General features: G+C 47.4%; 2 protein-coding genes across 2 annotated transcripts in view; both read right to left on the bottom strand.

Annotated features, from left to right (window-relative positions):
- Positions 1–7,587, bottom strand: part of LOC110174919 (mitochondrial import receptor subunit TOM20 homolog) — an 8,200-nt gene extending 613 nt beyond the window's left edge. The window contains exons 1-6 of the mRNA XM_055158044.1: positions 7,474–7,587; positions 4,331–4,515; positions 4,142–4,188; positions 3,973–4,043; positions 3,628–3,781; positions 1–1,302 (exon numbers count right to left, since the gene is read on the bottom strand). The exon at positions 1–1,302 is cut by the window's left edge and continues 613 nt beyond it. Coding sequence (XP_055014019.1) covers positions 1,258–1,302; positions 3,628–3,781; positions 3,973–4,043; positions 4,142–4,188; positions 4,331–4,460 — 447 coding nt within the window. The 5' untranslated portion in view covers positions 4,461–4,515; positions 7,474–7,587 and the 3' untranslated portion in view covers positions 1–1,257. The remainder of the gene's footprint in view (positions 1,303–3,627; positions 3,782–3,972; positions 4,044–4,141; positions 4,189–4,330; positions 4,516–7,473) is intronic.
- A 579-nt stretch (positions 7,588–8,166) lies between these two features.
- Positions 8,167–13,029, bottom strand: map1lc3c (microtubule-associated protein 1 light chain 3 gamma). Its single transcript, XM_020941043.2, has 5 exons — positions 12,930–13,029; positions 12,768–12,823; positions 12,280–12,386; positions 9,733–9,820; positions 8,167–8,384 (listed from the first exon to the last, which is right to left on the bottom strand). Exons 1-5 carry the CDS (start codon positions 12,994–12,996, stop codon positions 8,310–8,312), a joined length of 393 nt encoding a protein of 130 aa, XP_020796702.1. The 5' UTR covers positions 12,997–13,029; the 3' UTR covers positions 8,167–8,309.
- Between the last annotated feature and the right edge of the window lie 1,971 nt (positions 13,030–15,000).

Raw genomic sequence — 15,000 nt, 5'->3', positions numbered from 1 at the left:
ACTAAAATGGAGCAAAGGATCATGGGAAGTGTAGTTCTCTGTGTTTTTTAGCTGTTGCTGCTCCAGAACTCTTCATTTAAACAGACTTTTGTGATTCAATATTTTGTGATGATCCACGATGTTATTGTGAGAACTTTGACGATACGATATCACCAGATTCACTAATTCATCGATTAGTCACACAACTCCTGCAGACTCACACTCTTCACACATGATGATTCTTCTTCTTCTCCAGACTCTGGTTAAACTCCAGCCTCACACACTTCACTTTCACTCCAGGCAGTGTGGGGGAAGTGTCTTGCTCAAGGACACCGACAGTTTTTCTCCCTCAGAGTCCAGACCCCAGACCAAATCTGAGTCCGGACCTGAGACCGGACTCGGACCACGACTGAAATGATCCAGGTGATTCTAGTGAAGGTGTGTGGAGTTTAAAAACACAGTGGAGCACTTCCTGTATCGCCACACGATGACATCACGAGGTGGAACAGAGTGTTTTCAGTGTGAGAGAAGAACTCAGAAGTGTAAATGTGCAGAGTCTGAGTCGAACATGAGAATGAAACAAAACACAAATCCAGCTCTGAGTGACGAGGAAACCAGAACAGAGCAGAGGATCATGGGACATGTAGTCTCAGTATAAACTACACCAGAACAGAGCAGAGGATCATGGGACATGTAGTCTCAGTGTAAACGACATTAGATCAGAGCAGAGGATCATGGGACATGTAGTCTCAGTGTAAACTACACCAGAACAGAGCAGAGGATCATGGGACATGTAGTCTCAGTATAAACGACATTAGAACAGAGCAGAGGATCATGGGACATTTAAAGACACAGTGCGTAACTTTCTGGAGCAGACCCGTCACCCGCAGGATTCCACGGAAACAGAAAGCTGAAGCCACACTTCAGAACATTCTCCACGGAGACGAACTGCGGAACATTCCAGCCACAACCAGAGAGAGTCAGTGAGAGTCAGGTGTGTGGAGAGGCGAGCCGCTCGTCGTCAGGGGAAATAAACACAAACATCAGGAAGGAAACATGCTTTTGTTTTTTCTATTCAAAGTTCCACACTGTGGCTTTAGCGTCAGGGCAGGACACATGTCTGGGGGTTTTACAGGCGCTGGGAAGGTTCCACAGTGCAGCTTTAATGTCGCACAGGAAACACAGGTGTCCTCCAGGGGGCGTCCTCTCCTCCAGGGGGCGTCCTCTCCTCCAGGGGCGTCCTCTCCTCCAGGGGGCGTCCTCTCCTCCAGGAGGCGCTCACTCGATGTCCTCTTCAGTCAGACTCTGAGCTCCGGAGATTCTCTGTAAACACAAAAACAAACATGATGTAAGTGTGAGTCCAGCAGGAGGCGCTCTGACCCTCTGCTCCTCTGACCCTCTGCTCCTCTGACCCTCTGCTCCTCTGACCCTCTGCTCCTCTGACCCTCTGCTCCTCTGACCCTCTGCCCTCTGCTCCTCTGACCCTCTGCTCCTCTGACCCTCTCTCCCTGCCCTCTGCTCTGACCCTCTGCTCCTCTGCTCCTCTGACTCCTCTGACCCTCTGCTCCTCTGACCCTCTGCTCCTCTGACCTCTGCTCCTCTGACCCTCTGCTCCTCTGCTCCTCTGACCCTCTGCTCCTCTGCTCCTCTGACCCTCTGCTCCTCTGCTCCTCTCTGCTCCTCTGCCCTCTGACCCTCTGCTCCTCTGACCCTCTGCTCCTCTGCTCCTCTGACCCTCTGCTCCTCTGACCCTCTGCTCCTCTGACTGCTGACCCTCTGACCCTCTGCTCCTCTGACCCTCTGCTCCTCTGCTCCTCTGCTCCTCTGACCCTCTGACCCTCTGCTCTGACCCTCTGCTCCTCTGACCCTCTGCTCCTCTGCTCCTCTGACCCTCTGCTCCCTCTGACCCTCTGCCCTCTGACCCTCTCTGCTCTCTGACCCTCTGCTCTCTGACCTCTGCTGCCCTCTGCTCCTCTGACCCTCTGCTCCTCTGACCCTCTGCTCCTCTGCTCCTCTGCCCTCTGCTCCTCTGCCCTCCTCCTCTGACCCTCTGCTCCTCTGACCCTCTGCTCCTCTGCTCTGACCCTCTGCTCCTCTGACCCTCTGCTCCTCTCTGCTCCTCTGACCCTCTGCTCCTCTGCCCCTCTGCTCCTCTGCTCCTCTGACCCTCTGCTCCTCTGACCCTCTGCTCCTCTGCTCCTCTGACCCTCTGCTCCTCTGACCCTCTGCTCCTCTCTGACCCCTCTGACCCTCTGCCCTCTGCTCCTCTGCTCCTCTGCTCCTCTGACCCTCTGCTCCTCTGACCCTCTGCTCCTCTGACCCTCTGCTCCTCTGACCCTCTGCTCCTCTGCTCCTCTGACCCTCTGCTCCTCTGCTCCTCTGACCCTCTGACCCTCTGCTCCTCTGACCCTCTGCTCCTCTGCTCCTCTGACCCTCGACACTTCCACCACGTCCACAGAAGAAAAGATCCAGGTGAAAAAAACAGCAGGACGTTTGTGTGAAACTCTCACAGAGTCAAAGTGAGGACCTGACTCTATTATACATGTTAAATATCACACAGAATAAACTGTACAGGTGAGTACATGTGGAACCTTCTAGTCCTGCACCAGGTCCTGCACCAGGTCCTGCACCGAGTCAGGGACCCACAAATAATCACTGAAACGAGCAGGTTTTAATGTTCTGGAATTTTACAGGCAGGTATGCGGGCGAGTCAGGACTAAAGCAGGACTAAACCAGGACTAAACCAGCACTAAACCAGCACTAAACTAAACCAGCACTAAACCAGGACTAAAGCAGGACTAAAGCAGGACTAAAGCAGGACTAAAGCAGGACTAAACCAGGACTAAAGCAGGACTAAAGCAGGACTAAAGCAGGACTAAACCAGGACTAAAGCACTAAAGAAAACCAGGACTAAAGCAGGACTAAAGCAGGACTAAAGCAGGACTGAACCAAGACTGAACCAGGACTAAAGCAGGACTAAACCAGGACTAAACCAGGACTACACCAGGACTAAAGCAGGACTGAACCAGGACTGAACCCTGAGTCCGTGGAGCAGGGTCTGCAGAGTTTGAGGAGTTCTGCGTCGGTCCTTTTCACCTGCGTCACCCGACGGTCTACAGGAGCCCGTCCCCACAGTCAGTCCTGACTCAGTTCTTGTAGTTCTGTTTTAGACCTGGTTTAGACCTGGTTCAGTCCTGGTTCAGTCCTGGTTCAGTCCTGGTTCAGTCCTGGTTTGGTGCAGCAGTCTGGATCTGGGTGGATGTTTCTTCTGTGCTGTTGTGTTTTTGAGTCGAGTCGCGTCTGACCTGTCGGAGCGTGGGCAGGCTGTGGTCTCACCTGTCGGAGGGTGGGCAGGGTCTCACCTGTCGGAGGGTGGGCAGGGTCTCACCTGTCGGAGGGAGGTTCACCTGTCGGAGCATGGGCAGGGTCTCACCTGTCGGAGCATGGGCAGGGTCTCACCTGTCGGAGCATGGGCAGGCTGTGGTCTCACCTGTCTGAGGGTGGGAAGGGTCTCACCTGTCGGAGGGTGGGCAGGGTCTCACCTGTCGGAGGGTGGGCAGGGTGGTCTCACTGTCTGAGGGTGGGCAGGGTCTCACCTGTCTGAGGGTGGGAAGGGTCTCACCTGTCGGAGGGTGGGCAGGGTCTCACCTGTCGGAGGGTGGGCAGGCGGGCGAGGAGCAGCTGGAGAACAGGTGGGGGCAGCGTCTGTTGTAAAACCTGGAGCAGCTGCTGAGGCTGAGCACAGACGGAGACGGCACTGGACAAATGATCCACACAAGACTCCACCTCCCCTGAACAACAACCAGGAAGACAGGTGAGGACAGGTGAGGACAGGTGAGGACAGGTGAGGACAGGTGAGGACAGGTGAGGAGGTGACAGGTGAGGAGGGCAGGTGAGGAGGAGGTGCAGGTGAGGACAGGTGAGGACAGGTGAGCAGGTGAGCAGGTGACAGGTGAGGACAGGTGAGGCAGGTGCAGCAGTTGAGGACAGGTGAGGTCAGGTCCGAGTTGGATTTCCTCCAGGAAGAACTTCTGCACGGCCTCTGGGTCCTTCAGGTCCGGCAGCTGAACACAACACAAGACTGTAAGACCAAGTCCAGACCAAGTCCAAACCAAGTCCAGACCAAGTCCAGAGACCAGACCAGGGGCAGAACAAGTCTCACCTTGGGCAGTCCAGCTCTCTCCTGGTCCATCTTCTGCTGCTTCCTCCCTGAACACAAACACAAGAACATCTCCTCTGAACCAGAACTAAACCAGGACTAAACCAGGACTAAACCAGGTCTAAACCAGGACTGATCCAGGACTAAATCAGGTCTAAACCAGGACTAAACCAGGTCTAGATCAGGACTCACGTTCCCTCAGTCGGCTCTTGTAGGTCGGGTCGCTCCGTCGTTTTCGGTCGAAGTAAATACAGTATCCGAGGAAGAGCGCCCCACACAGACCGACCGCGAGAACACCGCTCCTGCCCACGGACACCATCATCTCACACCGCCTCACCGCCGCCGCCGTCTGTGTGTGTGTGTGTGTGTGTTTGGTCCTGGGGGAGCACAGACACACAGGTGGTTAATGTGGTGAACTTTATTTATGAAGCACTTTAAAAACTTTACATTTGGCCAAAGTGCTGAACACAAACACACAACAGACGAGGACAATCGCAGTGGAAGAAAATACACAACACAAACACAACACAACTAAAAACATAGAAAACAGTGAGACACTCAACAGGAAATGTACATGTCACTTGTTAAAAGTCAGTGAGAAAAAGTGCGTTTTTAGGAGTCCAGACTCGGCCTCTGATCTCTAACGGCAGAAACAGAAAACACACGGTCCCCACAAAGCTCACGTGTAGTTTTTGGGACGGCGAGCTGGAGTTGTTCTGCAGTTCTGAGAGTGCGAGAGGAGGTGAAAGTGTGGATCATGTCAGTGGGGCAGGAGGCGCTGGGCCACGCAAACACTTAAAGTAAATAAAATAATTTTAAAATCAACTCTAAAACACACTGGGAGTCCAGCGGAGCGAGGATGAAGGTGAGGAGCTCTCGTGTGTCCGGGTTCTAGTTAAAAGTCGAGCCGCTGAGTTTTGGACCCAAAGTGCATTTTGTCTCACACCAACATAAAGTGCGTCACAATAATCCAGAGTAGTCGTCACAAATACTCGTGTGTGTCAGTTTCAAAGTGCTGCTGCGTCAAAACAAAATGGGTTTAATTTTGGCCAGTTTTCTTAGCGGGGAAAAAAAACAGATTTTACAACAGCACAAATTTACTGATCAAGTTTTAGATTTGTACCTCAAACCTTCAGATCAGAGACACTGAGCTCCTCCAACATTGTTTTCACGTGTGGTTCAACAGAAATATTAGAAAAAACAAAATAATGAAACTGTTCTGGACAAAAACGATGGATCCTAAACTTTAAATATTTATATACAAAAACTTTTGAGACAAACTCTGTAAACAAACGATTTCTGTAACTGTCAGTGAAACTTCTGCTCTGGACAACTGGGATTTTAATCCATGAGAACAAACTGTTCTAGTCTCAGGTTTGAAGGTTCCTTCTCCAGAACAGAAGAACCTTCCAGAACAGAAGAACAGTCCAGATGAGAAGAACGTTCCAGAACAGAACAGATCAGAACAGAAGAACGCTCCAGAACAGAAGAACAGTTGTATTTTTCACAGATTCAAGACGTCCTGAGCCTGAGCAGCAGAACAGCCCCAGAACCAAACCAAACCTCCTCCGTGCTTCACAGTAGAGACAGTGTTCTTTTCTTGGTCTGCTTCATGTTTGCGTCTGTGAACATAGAGCTGATGTGTCTTGCCAAAGAGCTCCAGTTTTGTCTCATCTGTCCAAAGAACATTCTCCCAGAAGTTTTGTGGTTGGTCCATCTGCATCGTGACAAACTCCAGTGTCACTTTCTGATGATGTTCTCTCAGCAGTGGTGTCCTCACATGAAGTCACTTTGGCTCAAACACTGATGGACAGTGTGATCTGACCTGATGTTCCTCGTCCTTCAACTTCACGTTTCATTTGTTTGGAGGTTGTTCTGGGTCTTTGGTTCCGTTCGTATGATCCGTCTCTTCAGTTTGTCGTCAGTTTTCCTCTTGCGGTCGCGTCCAGGGAGGTTGTCTTCAGTCCTGTGGAGCTTAAACTTCTGAAGAACATGTGGAAGTGTAATCACAGGAACATCACGCTGCTTGGAGATGGTCTTATTGTATGGAAGATCATTTGTTCCATCAGATTTTGAATTTTAAATACGACTGAATTTCTCACTTTGAATTTTTTAACTCTGACAAAAGATGTTTGAATTATTTTTGGTCTGAATTTTAGCGGCTGAAAGTTGAAGTTTACTTTCAATTCAAAATAAAAAAAAAAAAAAATCACCACAGATATTTTCAAATCCTCAAATTCACCAGTTGAAATTCAGAACGTAAAATTCGCAGTGAAAAATCTCGCAGCAAAGATCCGAAACGCCGAGGCAGAAGCAATCGATCATGTGAGCGAGGAGGACAGAGGCTGTTTCCTATTGGCTGTTCTCATCTGTGGGCGGGGTTTACACTTAACCAATCAAAGAGATGAGGTTTGGATGAGGCAAATTTTGACCAATCAGATCGCGTCACTGCAACATCTCCTGTTTCTTACTAAGTCAGATCGGATCACTTTGGATCGATTGCTTCTGCCTTTTACTGTGAATTTTCTTCACTGCGAATTTTACACTCTGAATTTTGACGGTCGAATTTGAGGCTTGAAAATATTTGTGCTGAATATTTAAAAGGTGATTTTTTTGTTTATATATAAAATTTTATACACTGAAAATGTAAACGTAAAATTTCAGAAAACAAAAATTCATAATAAAAATAATTCAAACTCTAAGTGAGAAATTCAACAGCGTTTGAAATTGGTCTTCTTCTTCTTTCTCTGGTCCATGTTCAGTGTCGTGTCCATCATGTCTCCAAACACAAAGACACATGTCCACTGTTGTGGAGTAATAGATTACATGTACCGAGTAATCAGAGTACAAATGATGAGTAACTGTATTCAGTTACAGTTACTTTTTCAGTGAGTGGTAATTGGATTACAGTTACTTTGTTGAAATAAATAGATTACACAGAGGGATTTAACTGTTTTCACATTTTGGGCTAAACCAGGACTAAACCAGGACTAAACCAGGACTAAACCAGGTCTAAACCAGGACTAAACCAGGACTAAACCAGGTCTAAACCAGGACTAAACCAGGACTAAACCAGGTCTAAACCAGGTCTAAACCAGGTCTAAACCAGGACTAAACCAGGTCTAAACCAGGTCTAAACCAGGTCTAAACCAGGTCTTAAACCAGGTCTAAACCAGGACTAAACCAGGACTAAACCAGGTCTAAACCAGGTCTAAACCAGGACTAAACCAGGACTAAACCAGGTCTAAACCAGGACTAAACCAGGACTAAACCAGGTCTAAACCAGGACTAAACCAGGTCTTTACAGAAGAACAAACACGAGGACAGAGTCTCACCTGGACCCGGAGTCTGGTCCTGGTGAGTCTGGTCCTGGTCCCGGTCTCTGTCCCGGTGTGTCCTCGTGCGCGTGTCCTCGTGCGCGTGTCCTCGTGCGCGTGTCCTCGTGCGCGTGTCCCCGTGCGCGTGTCCCTGCGTGCGTGTCCCCGTGCGCGTGTCCTCGTGCGTGTGTCGGGTCTCGTGCAGCGGTCAGAGCGCTGGCCACCTGCGCATGCGTAATGAAACACGGCTGACAGCTGAAGGACCCCGAGGAGCCGGAGTTTAGGCGTCCACCGCGCGCCTGAACAACTCTTATTTATTTTACTTTTTAAACTGTTGTTCTAATTTTTTTCTTTTTTCCAGGTTGATAAAAAATCCAGGATTATTCTAAATTGTATTCCATTTTTTTTTTTTTTTTTTTTTTTTTTTTTATAAGATTGTTCTAAATCTTTTATTTTAGTAATTAAGCCTGACACATGAGAAGTCAGACAGGAACAAAGTAAAAAAATTTAAAAGATGCTTTTTTCTGGTCCAGAACCACGACCTCGGACTTGGAGGAGCTGAAAAATTAAAAGTTTAATATTTGAACCTGCTCATCTTCATCCTGAACCTTTATTAAATCTGAACATGTTTGTGGATTTTCATGAGGTGGTTTTGTGTGAAGTGCAACAGACACAGAAACAAACAAACAGAAACAATCCTCAGACCAAAAGTGTTTTAAATCCACATTTATTAGTTCACATTAAAACATGAAACATCACAATATTTACACACAATGTTTTTATCTACACACTTTAAACAGTAAAAGCGTCGGGGTCACAGGTCACAGGTCGCAGGTCGGGGTCACAGGTCGGGGTCAGGATCCAAACATTTCCTGTGAGGCGTAGGTCATGTAAATGAAGCCGTCCTCGTCCTGATGCTCTTTATAAACCTGAAACACACAAACAACGCACAAATAAACACAAACACACAAATAAAAACAAAACACACAAATACAAACACACAACATAAACAACACACACACATACACACATAAATACACACAAAACACACACTAACACACAAACACAAAACACACACACACACAGAAATAAACCCACACACACACGGTTGGGGGTGTGTGTGTTGGTGTGTGTGTTGGTGTGTGTGTGTGTGTGTGTGTGTGTGTTGGTGTGTGTGTTGTGTGGTGTGTTGGTGTGTGTGTGTGTGGTGTGTGTGTGTTGGTGTGTGTGTGTTGGTGTGTGTGTGTGTGTGTGTGTGTGTGTGTGTGTGTGTGTGTGTGTGTGTGTGTGTGTGTGTGTGTGTTGGTGTGTGTGTGTGTGTTGTGTGTGTGTGTTGGTGTGTGTGTGTGTGTGTGTGTGTGTGTGTGTGTGTGTGTGTGTGTGTGTGTGTGTGTGTGTGTGTGTGTTGTGTGGTGTGTGTGTGTGTGTGTGTGTGTGTGTGTGTGTGTGTGTGTGTGTGTGTGTGTGTGTGTGTGTGTGTGTGTGTGTGTGTGTGTGTGTGTGTGCTGTGTTTGGTGCGTGTGGTGTGTGTGTGTGTGTGTGTTGGTGTGTGTGTGTGTGTGTGTGTGTTGTGTGTGTGTGTGTGTGTGTGTGTGTGTGTGTGTGTGTGTGTTGGTGTGTGTGTGTGTGTGTTGGTGTGTGTGTGTGTGTGTTGGTGTGTGTGTGTGTGTGTGTGTGTGTGTGTGTGTGTGTGGTGTGTGTGTGTGTGTGTGGTGTGTGTTGGTGTGTGGTGTGTGTGTTGTGTGTGTGTGGTGTGTGGTGTGTGTTGGTGTGTGTGTGTGTGTGTGTGTGTGTGTGTGTGTGTGTGTGTGTTGTGTGTGTTGTGCGTGTGTGTGTGTGTGTGTTGTGTTGTGTGTGTGTGTGTGTGTGTGTGTGTGTGTGTGTGTGTGTGTGTTGGTGTGTTGTGGTGTGTTGTGTTGTGTGTGTGTTGTGTTGTGTGTGTGTGTGTGTGTGTGTGTGTGTGTGTGGTGTGTGGGTGTGTTGGTGTGTGTGTGCACACAACAACTAAGGACACACACACATACACACATAAATCACACAAAAACACACACTAACACACAAACACAAAACACACACAGACACAGAAATAAACCCACACACACACGGTTGGGGGTGTGTGTGTGGTGTGTGTGTTGGTGTGTGTGTGTGTGTGTGTGGTGTGTGTGTGTGTGTGTGTGTGTGTGTGTGTGTGTGTGTGTTGGTGTTGTGGTGCGCGTGTTGGTGCGCGTGTGTGTTGGTGCGCGTGTTGGTGTGTGTGTGTGTGTGTGTGTGTGTTACCTGGGCCATGGTCAGGGACATACTGGGGAGGCCGCTGCTGTTGATCAGGAGGTAAAATGCCTGAGACGGAAGTAAAGCCATACGGTTCCTACAAGACAAGAACAACATGAGGACTGGACCTGGACCTGGACCGGGACAGTCAAGACAAACATGAGGACTGGACCAGGACCAGAGAGACTGGGACTAGAACCAAGACTAGATCCAAAGACTGTTTTCCAGCCGGTTGGAGAAACATCTGCCCGCGGAGACACAAACATCTGCCCGCGGAGACACAAACATCTGCCCGCGGAGACACAAACATCTGCCCGCGGAGACACAACATCTGCCAGACATCTGCCCGCGGAGACACAAACATCTGCCCGCGGAGAAGTGACAGTGACATTCAGTCCAAACTTGAACCTCAGGGGTCAAACATGGAGCAGATATTCATCTTGTCCTCTGACTGAGGCTCGAGTTTCTGTTTCTCCTCAACACGATTCTGTCAGCATGAAGACCAGAACCAGGATCAAACCAGGTCTAACCCCGGTCCAGACCCCGGTCCAGACCCCGGTCCAGACCCCGGTCCAGACCCCGGTCCAGACCCCGGTCCAGACAAGACCCCGGTCCACAGACAGAGGACCAGACCAGGACAGATTCTTGTCTCAGTAAAGAGGAATGACTCTGATCATGTGACTGAACAAAACTCTGTCACAATCATCTGAAATTTACTGAAAACATTTGTGTAAAAAAAACAAAAAGATTTAAATTCAGAATCCCAGAAATCTGACACACGAGACAGACCCTGACACACACACAAACACACACACAGAGGGCCCCTGACACACACAGAGGAAGAGCCCCTGACACACAGGAGTCGTGTGATTGGTCGAACCTTCTGTTGCTGAGTCATGTTTGAGTCTTGTGACAAAACAGAAAAACTCGAGACTCAAATAAAACCAAAGACCAAAGACCAGAGACCAGACCAAAGACCAGAGACCAGACCAGACCAGAGACCAGACCAGAGACCAGACCAGAGACCAGACCAGAGACCAGACCAGACCAGAGACCAGACCAGAGACCAGAGACCAGACCAAAGACCAGACCAAAGACCAGACCACAGACCAGACCAGAGACCAGACCAGAGACCAAAGACCAGAGTTCAGAGAGTTGAGTTTATATAAAAGTTTGGCCTGTTTGTCTGGACCTGCCGCTGTCAGGATCCTCACTCTGACCTTTGACCTTAGACCCTGATCCACATGATCCTGGACTCAGTCTTTAGTCCCAAATCCAGATTTGAACTTTAAGACCAGACGAGTCAAACTCGTGTCAAACCTCCAGAGTCACTGTTGTGTTTAAAACTGCTCCAGGTCAAAAACACCCTGGACCCAGACCCGGACCCGGACCCGGACCCAGACCCGGACCCAGACCCCAGACCCAGACCCCAGACCCAGACCCCGGACTCAGACCCCAGACCCAGACCCGGACCCAGACCCCAGTGACAGTTTCACTTTTCAAACACTCAAAAAATGTAAATATAATAAAGATGAACAAAATGTGGAGATTTTCTGCTAAATTTACATTTATATTTTATCATTTTGTAAAAGCCCCTAAAAAAAAAACTTTAAATACAGAAAAAATGTTTTTCATCAAAGTCCAGGACGTCTTAAAAGTGTCAGTGAAACAGACAAACTGTTCAAATTTAATTAAATTTAAAATTACTTCTATTATTTAAGATGAAAACACAAACTCAGATCTAAAAAACACTCAAACATTTAAAAAAAAAATTCTTACAGTTCTGAAAAATTTTACAATTTCCCAAATACAACTCAAACTCTAAACTTTGGGGACTTTTTTTTTTTTTCATAAAGAGTAAAACACGTCAAAATTAAACTAAACTTAAATGTTAAAATATTAAAGTGTTTAAAATGTTGAACTTCTGATGTGAAAAATATATTTTTGTGTCAAACACATTTCACAGAATCACACTTCAGCTGAAACAAACAGTTTTTTACTTTTGAAACAAACTTGGAGAAAATTCAACCTCGTCCTGTGAAAAACAAACAAACTTTAAAATATTTAAAATCGTCACGAACGAATCGACCAAAACCTCATGAACTTTAATTATGGGATTATTTTAAATTTGCAATGAAAATTATTACACACACACGAAGAGGGCACCTGACACACACAGGGGACCTCACACACACGAAGAGGGCACCTGACACACACACACTGACACACACGAAGAGGCACCTGGACACACACCTGACACACACACACACACGAAGAGGGCACCTGACACACACACACACGACACGAGGGGACACTGACACACACACACGAAGGGGACACTGACACACACACACACACACGGGGACACACAAGGGCACCTGACACACACAGGGGACCTGACACACACGAAGAGGACACCTGACACACACACTGACACACATGACACACACAGGGGGACCCGACACACACAGGCGGACCTGACACACACAGGGGGACCTGACACACACACACACTGACACACTGGGGGGGGGTGTGTGTATCTGGCTCAGTTCTTACCTGATGATGGTCACAAACTGGGTCATGGTGAGTTCATGAGGAACCAGGAACTTGGTTTTGTCCAAAGGAGGAAGAAACTTTTCTTTTTCATAACGTTCGATGATCACCTGAAGAAAAAGACCAGGACTAGACCAGGACCAGGACCAGGACCAGGACTAGACCAGGACCAGGACTAGACCAGGACCAGGACTAGACCAGGACCAGACCAGAACTAAACAAGAAGTAAACCAGGACTAGACCAGGACTAGACCAGGACTAAACAAGAACTAAACTAGGACTAAACTAGGACTAACCTAGGACTAAACTAGGACTAAACTAGGACCAGACCAGGACCAGACCAGGTTTTCATGAGAAGTTAAAAAAAAAAGTTTGTGTCCAGATCTTTTCTTCTTCACTTTAGTCCACAACAGAAACCAGTCCTGGTCCAGACTCCAGACCCTCCTCAGTCCAGGTCTGAGGTCTGGACTCTGGACTCACTCTGGACTCACCGGGATCTTGTTGGGGAACTTGGTCCTGATTCCCGCCGCCTCCTGTTTCCTCGTGGCTGCAACAGAAGAGCGCGTGTTACCGTCAGAGGGTCACGAGGGTCGAGGTCCGGGTCTGGTCCGGGTCTGGTCCTGGTCCGGGTCTGGTCCTGGTCCGGGTCTTACCGAAGCTCTTGCGCTGTTTGAAGGCCCTCGTGGACCCGTGGACCTGCGCGCGCTCAAACGGAGGCATGTCTCGTGCTCGTGCTCCGGTGTGCAGCGCGCGCGCCCGGCCCCCGTTAAATACGGCAGCGTCAGGTGACGGGCACGTGCACGTGCACGGCCTAAGGGGCGTGACCCGGGGGGGGGGGGGGGGGGGGCGCAGGGTCACGTGGGTCATGAAAGGAGTCAGATTTACGGTTTTATTGATATAAATGTTTTATTTTTATGCAGTTTAATTTTTATATTTTTTCAGAAAAAAACGAAGAAAAAGTAATTATATATAAAATATATAATAACAATAATAAAATAAATAAAAATGCAGTATCTCTGTTTGTCAGATGCCCTCCCATTTATATTTTTTAAATTTATATATATAAAAAAAAAAAAGACGTAATAATAAAAGAAATAATATATATGTATATTAAAAAATATAATAACAATAATAAAATAAATAATAATAACTAATAATCCAGTATCTCTGTTCCCATATCCCATTCATCCTTTTTTATTTATATTTTTCAGAAAAAAAAAAGCAACCAAAAAAACAAAACAAAAACCCGTAAGTAATAATATTATAAATAATATAATAACATTTTTCCTTTCGTCTTTTTTTTTTTTGCCATTTATTTTCATATTTTTCAGCAAACAAAAAGAAATAGACATAATAGTATATTTAAAAAAAATAGATAATAATAATAATAATAATAATAATAATAATAATAATAATGTTTCCGTGTGTGTCAGATGCCCTCCCGTCCTGTATTTTCTGTGCATATAGTTTATTTTTATTTTTATTTGTATGAACTTTCTGATTTTACATATTGACATTCCGTTGCAACACTGTAATTTATGGGACAAATAATTAAAGTTTAACGTGAGTTCTTGTTATTTAAATATTCACGTTATTTACATAAAAATTCTGAAAAAAAATCCTTCAACACTTCCGGTCCGGAGCTTTTATTGTGAAGGCTCAGACCGGAAACGCTTTTGCTGTGTGCGAATCCGGCTCTTTTAGGGATCCGAATCTTCTGGGTCCGATTATTTCAAAGAGCCAAAGACAAAAGATCTAAACCAGGACTAAACCAGAACTAAACCAGGACTAAACCAGGTCTAAACCAGAACTAAACCAGGACTAAACCAGGTAAACCAGGTCTAAACCAGAACTAAACCAGGATCATCCAGGACTAAACCAGAACTAAACCAGGACTAAACCAGGACTAAACAGGACTAAACCAGGACTAAACCAGGATCATCCAGGACTAAACCAGGACTAAACCAGGATCATCCAGGACTAAACCAGGACTAAACCAGGTCTAAACCAGGACTAAACCAGGACTAAACCAGGACTAAACCAGGACTAAAACCAGGACTAAACCAGGTCTAAACCAGGACTAAACCAGGACTAAACCAGAACTAAACCAGGACTAAACCAGGTCTAAACCAGGACTAAACCAGGACTAAACCAGGACTAAACCAACCAGGTCTAAACCAGGACTAAACCAGGTCTAAACCAGAACTAAACCAGGATCCTCCAGGACTAAACCAGGACTAAACCAGGACTAAACCAGGACTAAACCAGAACTAAACCAGGACTAAACCAGGACTAAACCAGAACTAAACCAGGACTAAACCAGGACTAAATCAGGACTAAACCAGGACTAAACCAGGACTAGAACAGGTCTAAACCAGGCGCAGTGTAAAAACATTTAGAAAGACGAAAGATTCGATTCTTTAAAAGGACAGAGATCCGGTTCTTCATTCAGGAGCCGTTCAGAAGAGCCGGCTCGTTCGCGAACGTCACATCCCGGGTCCAGGCGCGGCGGAGGCAGCGGAGGCGGCGGCGCATCTCTGCTCTTCCCTCCCGGACGAGGCGCGCTCCGAGGCGGCTACACCAGCTGCGGGCTCCCGGCGCGGCCATGGACGAGCAGGCCGGCCCCGGGGTGCTGTTCCCGGGCAGCGGCGCCGCCAAGTCCCCGCTGCCCGGAGCCGGAGAGGCGGCCCGGGCTCTGTACAGCCTCCCCGCCGCGCTGCACTT

This window comes from Boleophthalmus pectinirostris, unplaced genomic scaffold (assembly GCF_026225935.1).
Source record: "Boleophthalmus pectinirostris isolate CB_2022bp ecotype Guang Dong unplaced genomic scaffold, ASM2622593v1 HiC_scaffold_22, whole genome shotgun sequence".
Taxonomy (NCBI): domain Eukaryota; kingdom Metazoa; phylum Chordata; class Actinopteri; order Gobiiformes; family Gobiidae; genus Boleophthalmus; species Boleophthalmus pectinirostris.
Note: the sequence above shows the minus strand (reverse complement) of the source record. Positions and strands in the feature narration are given on the sequence as shown.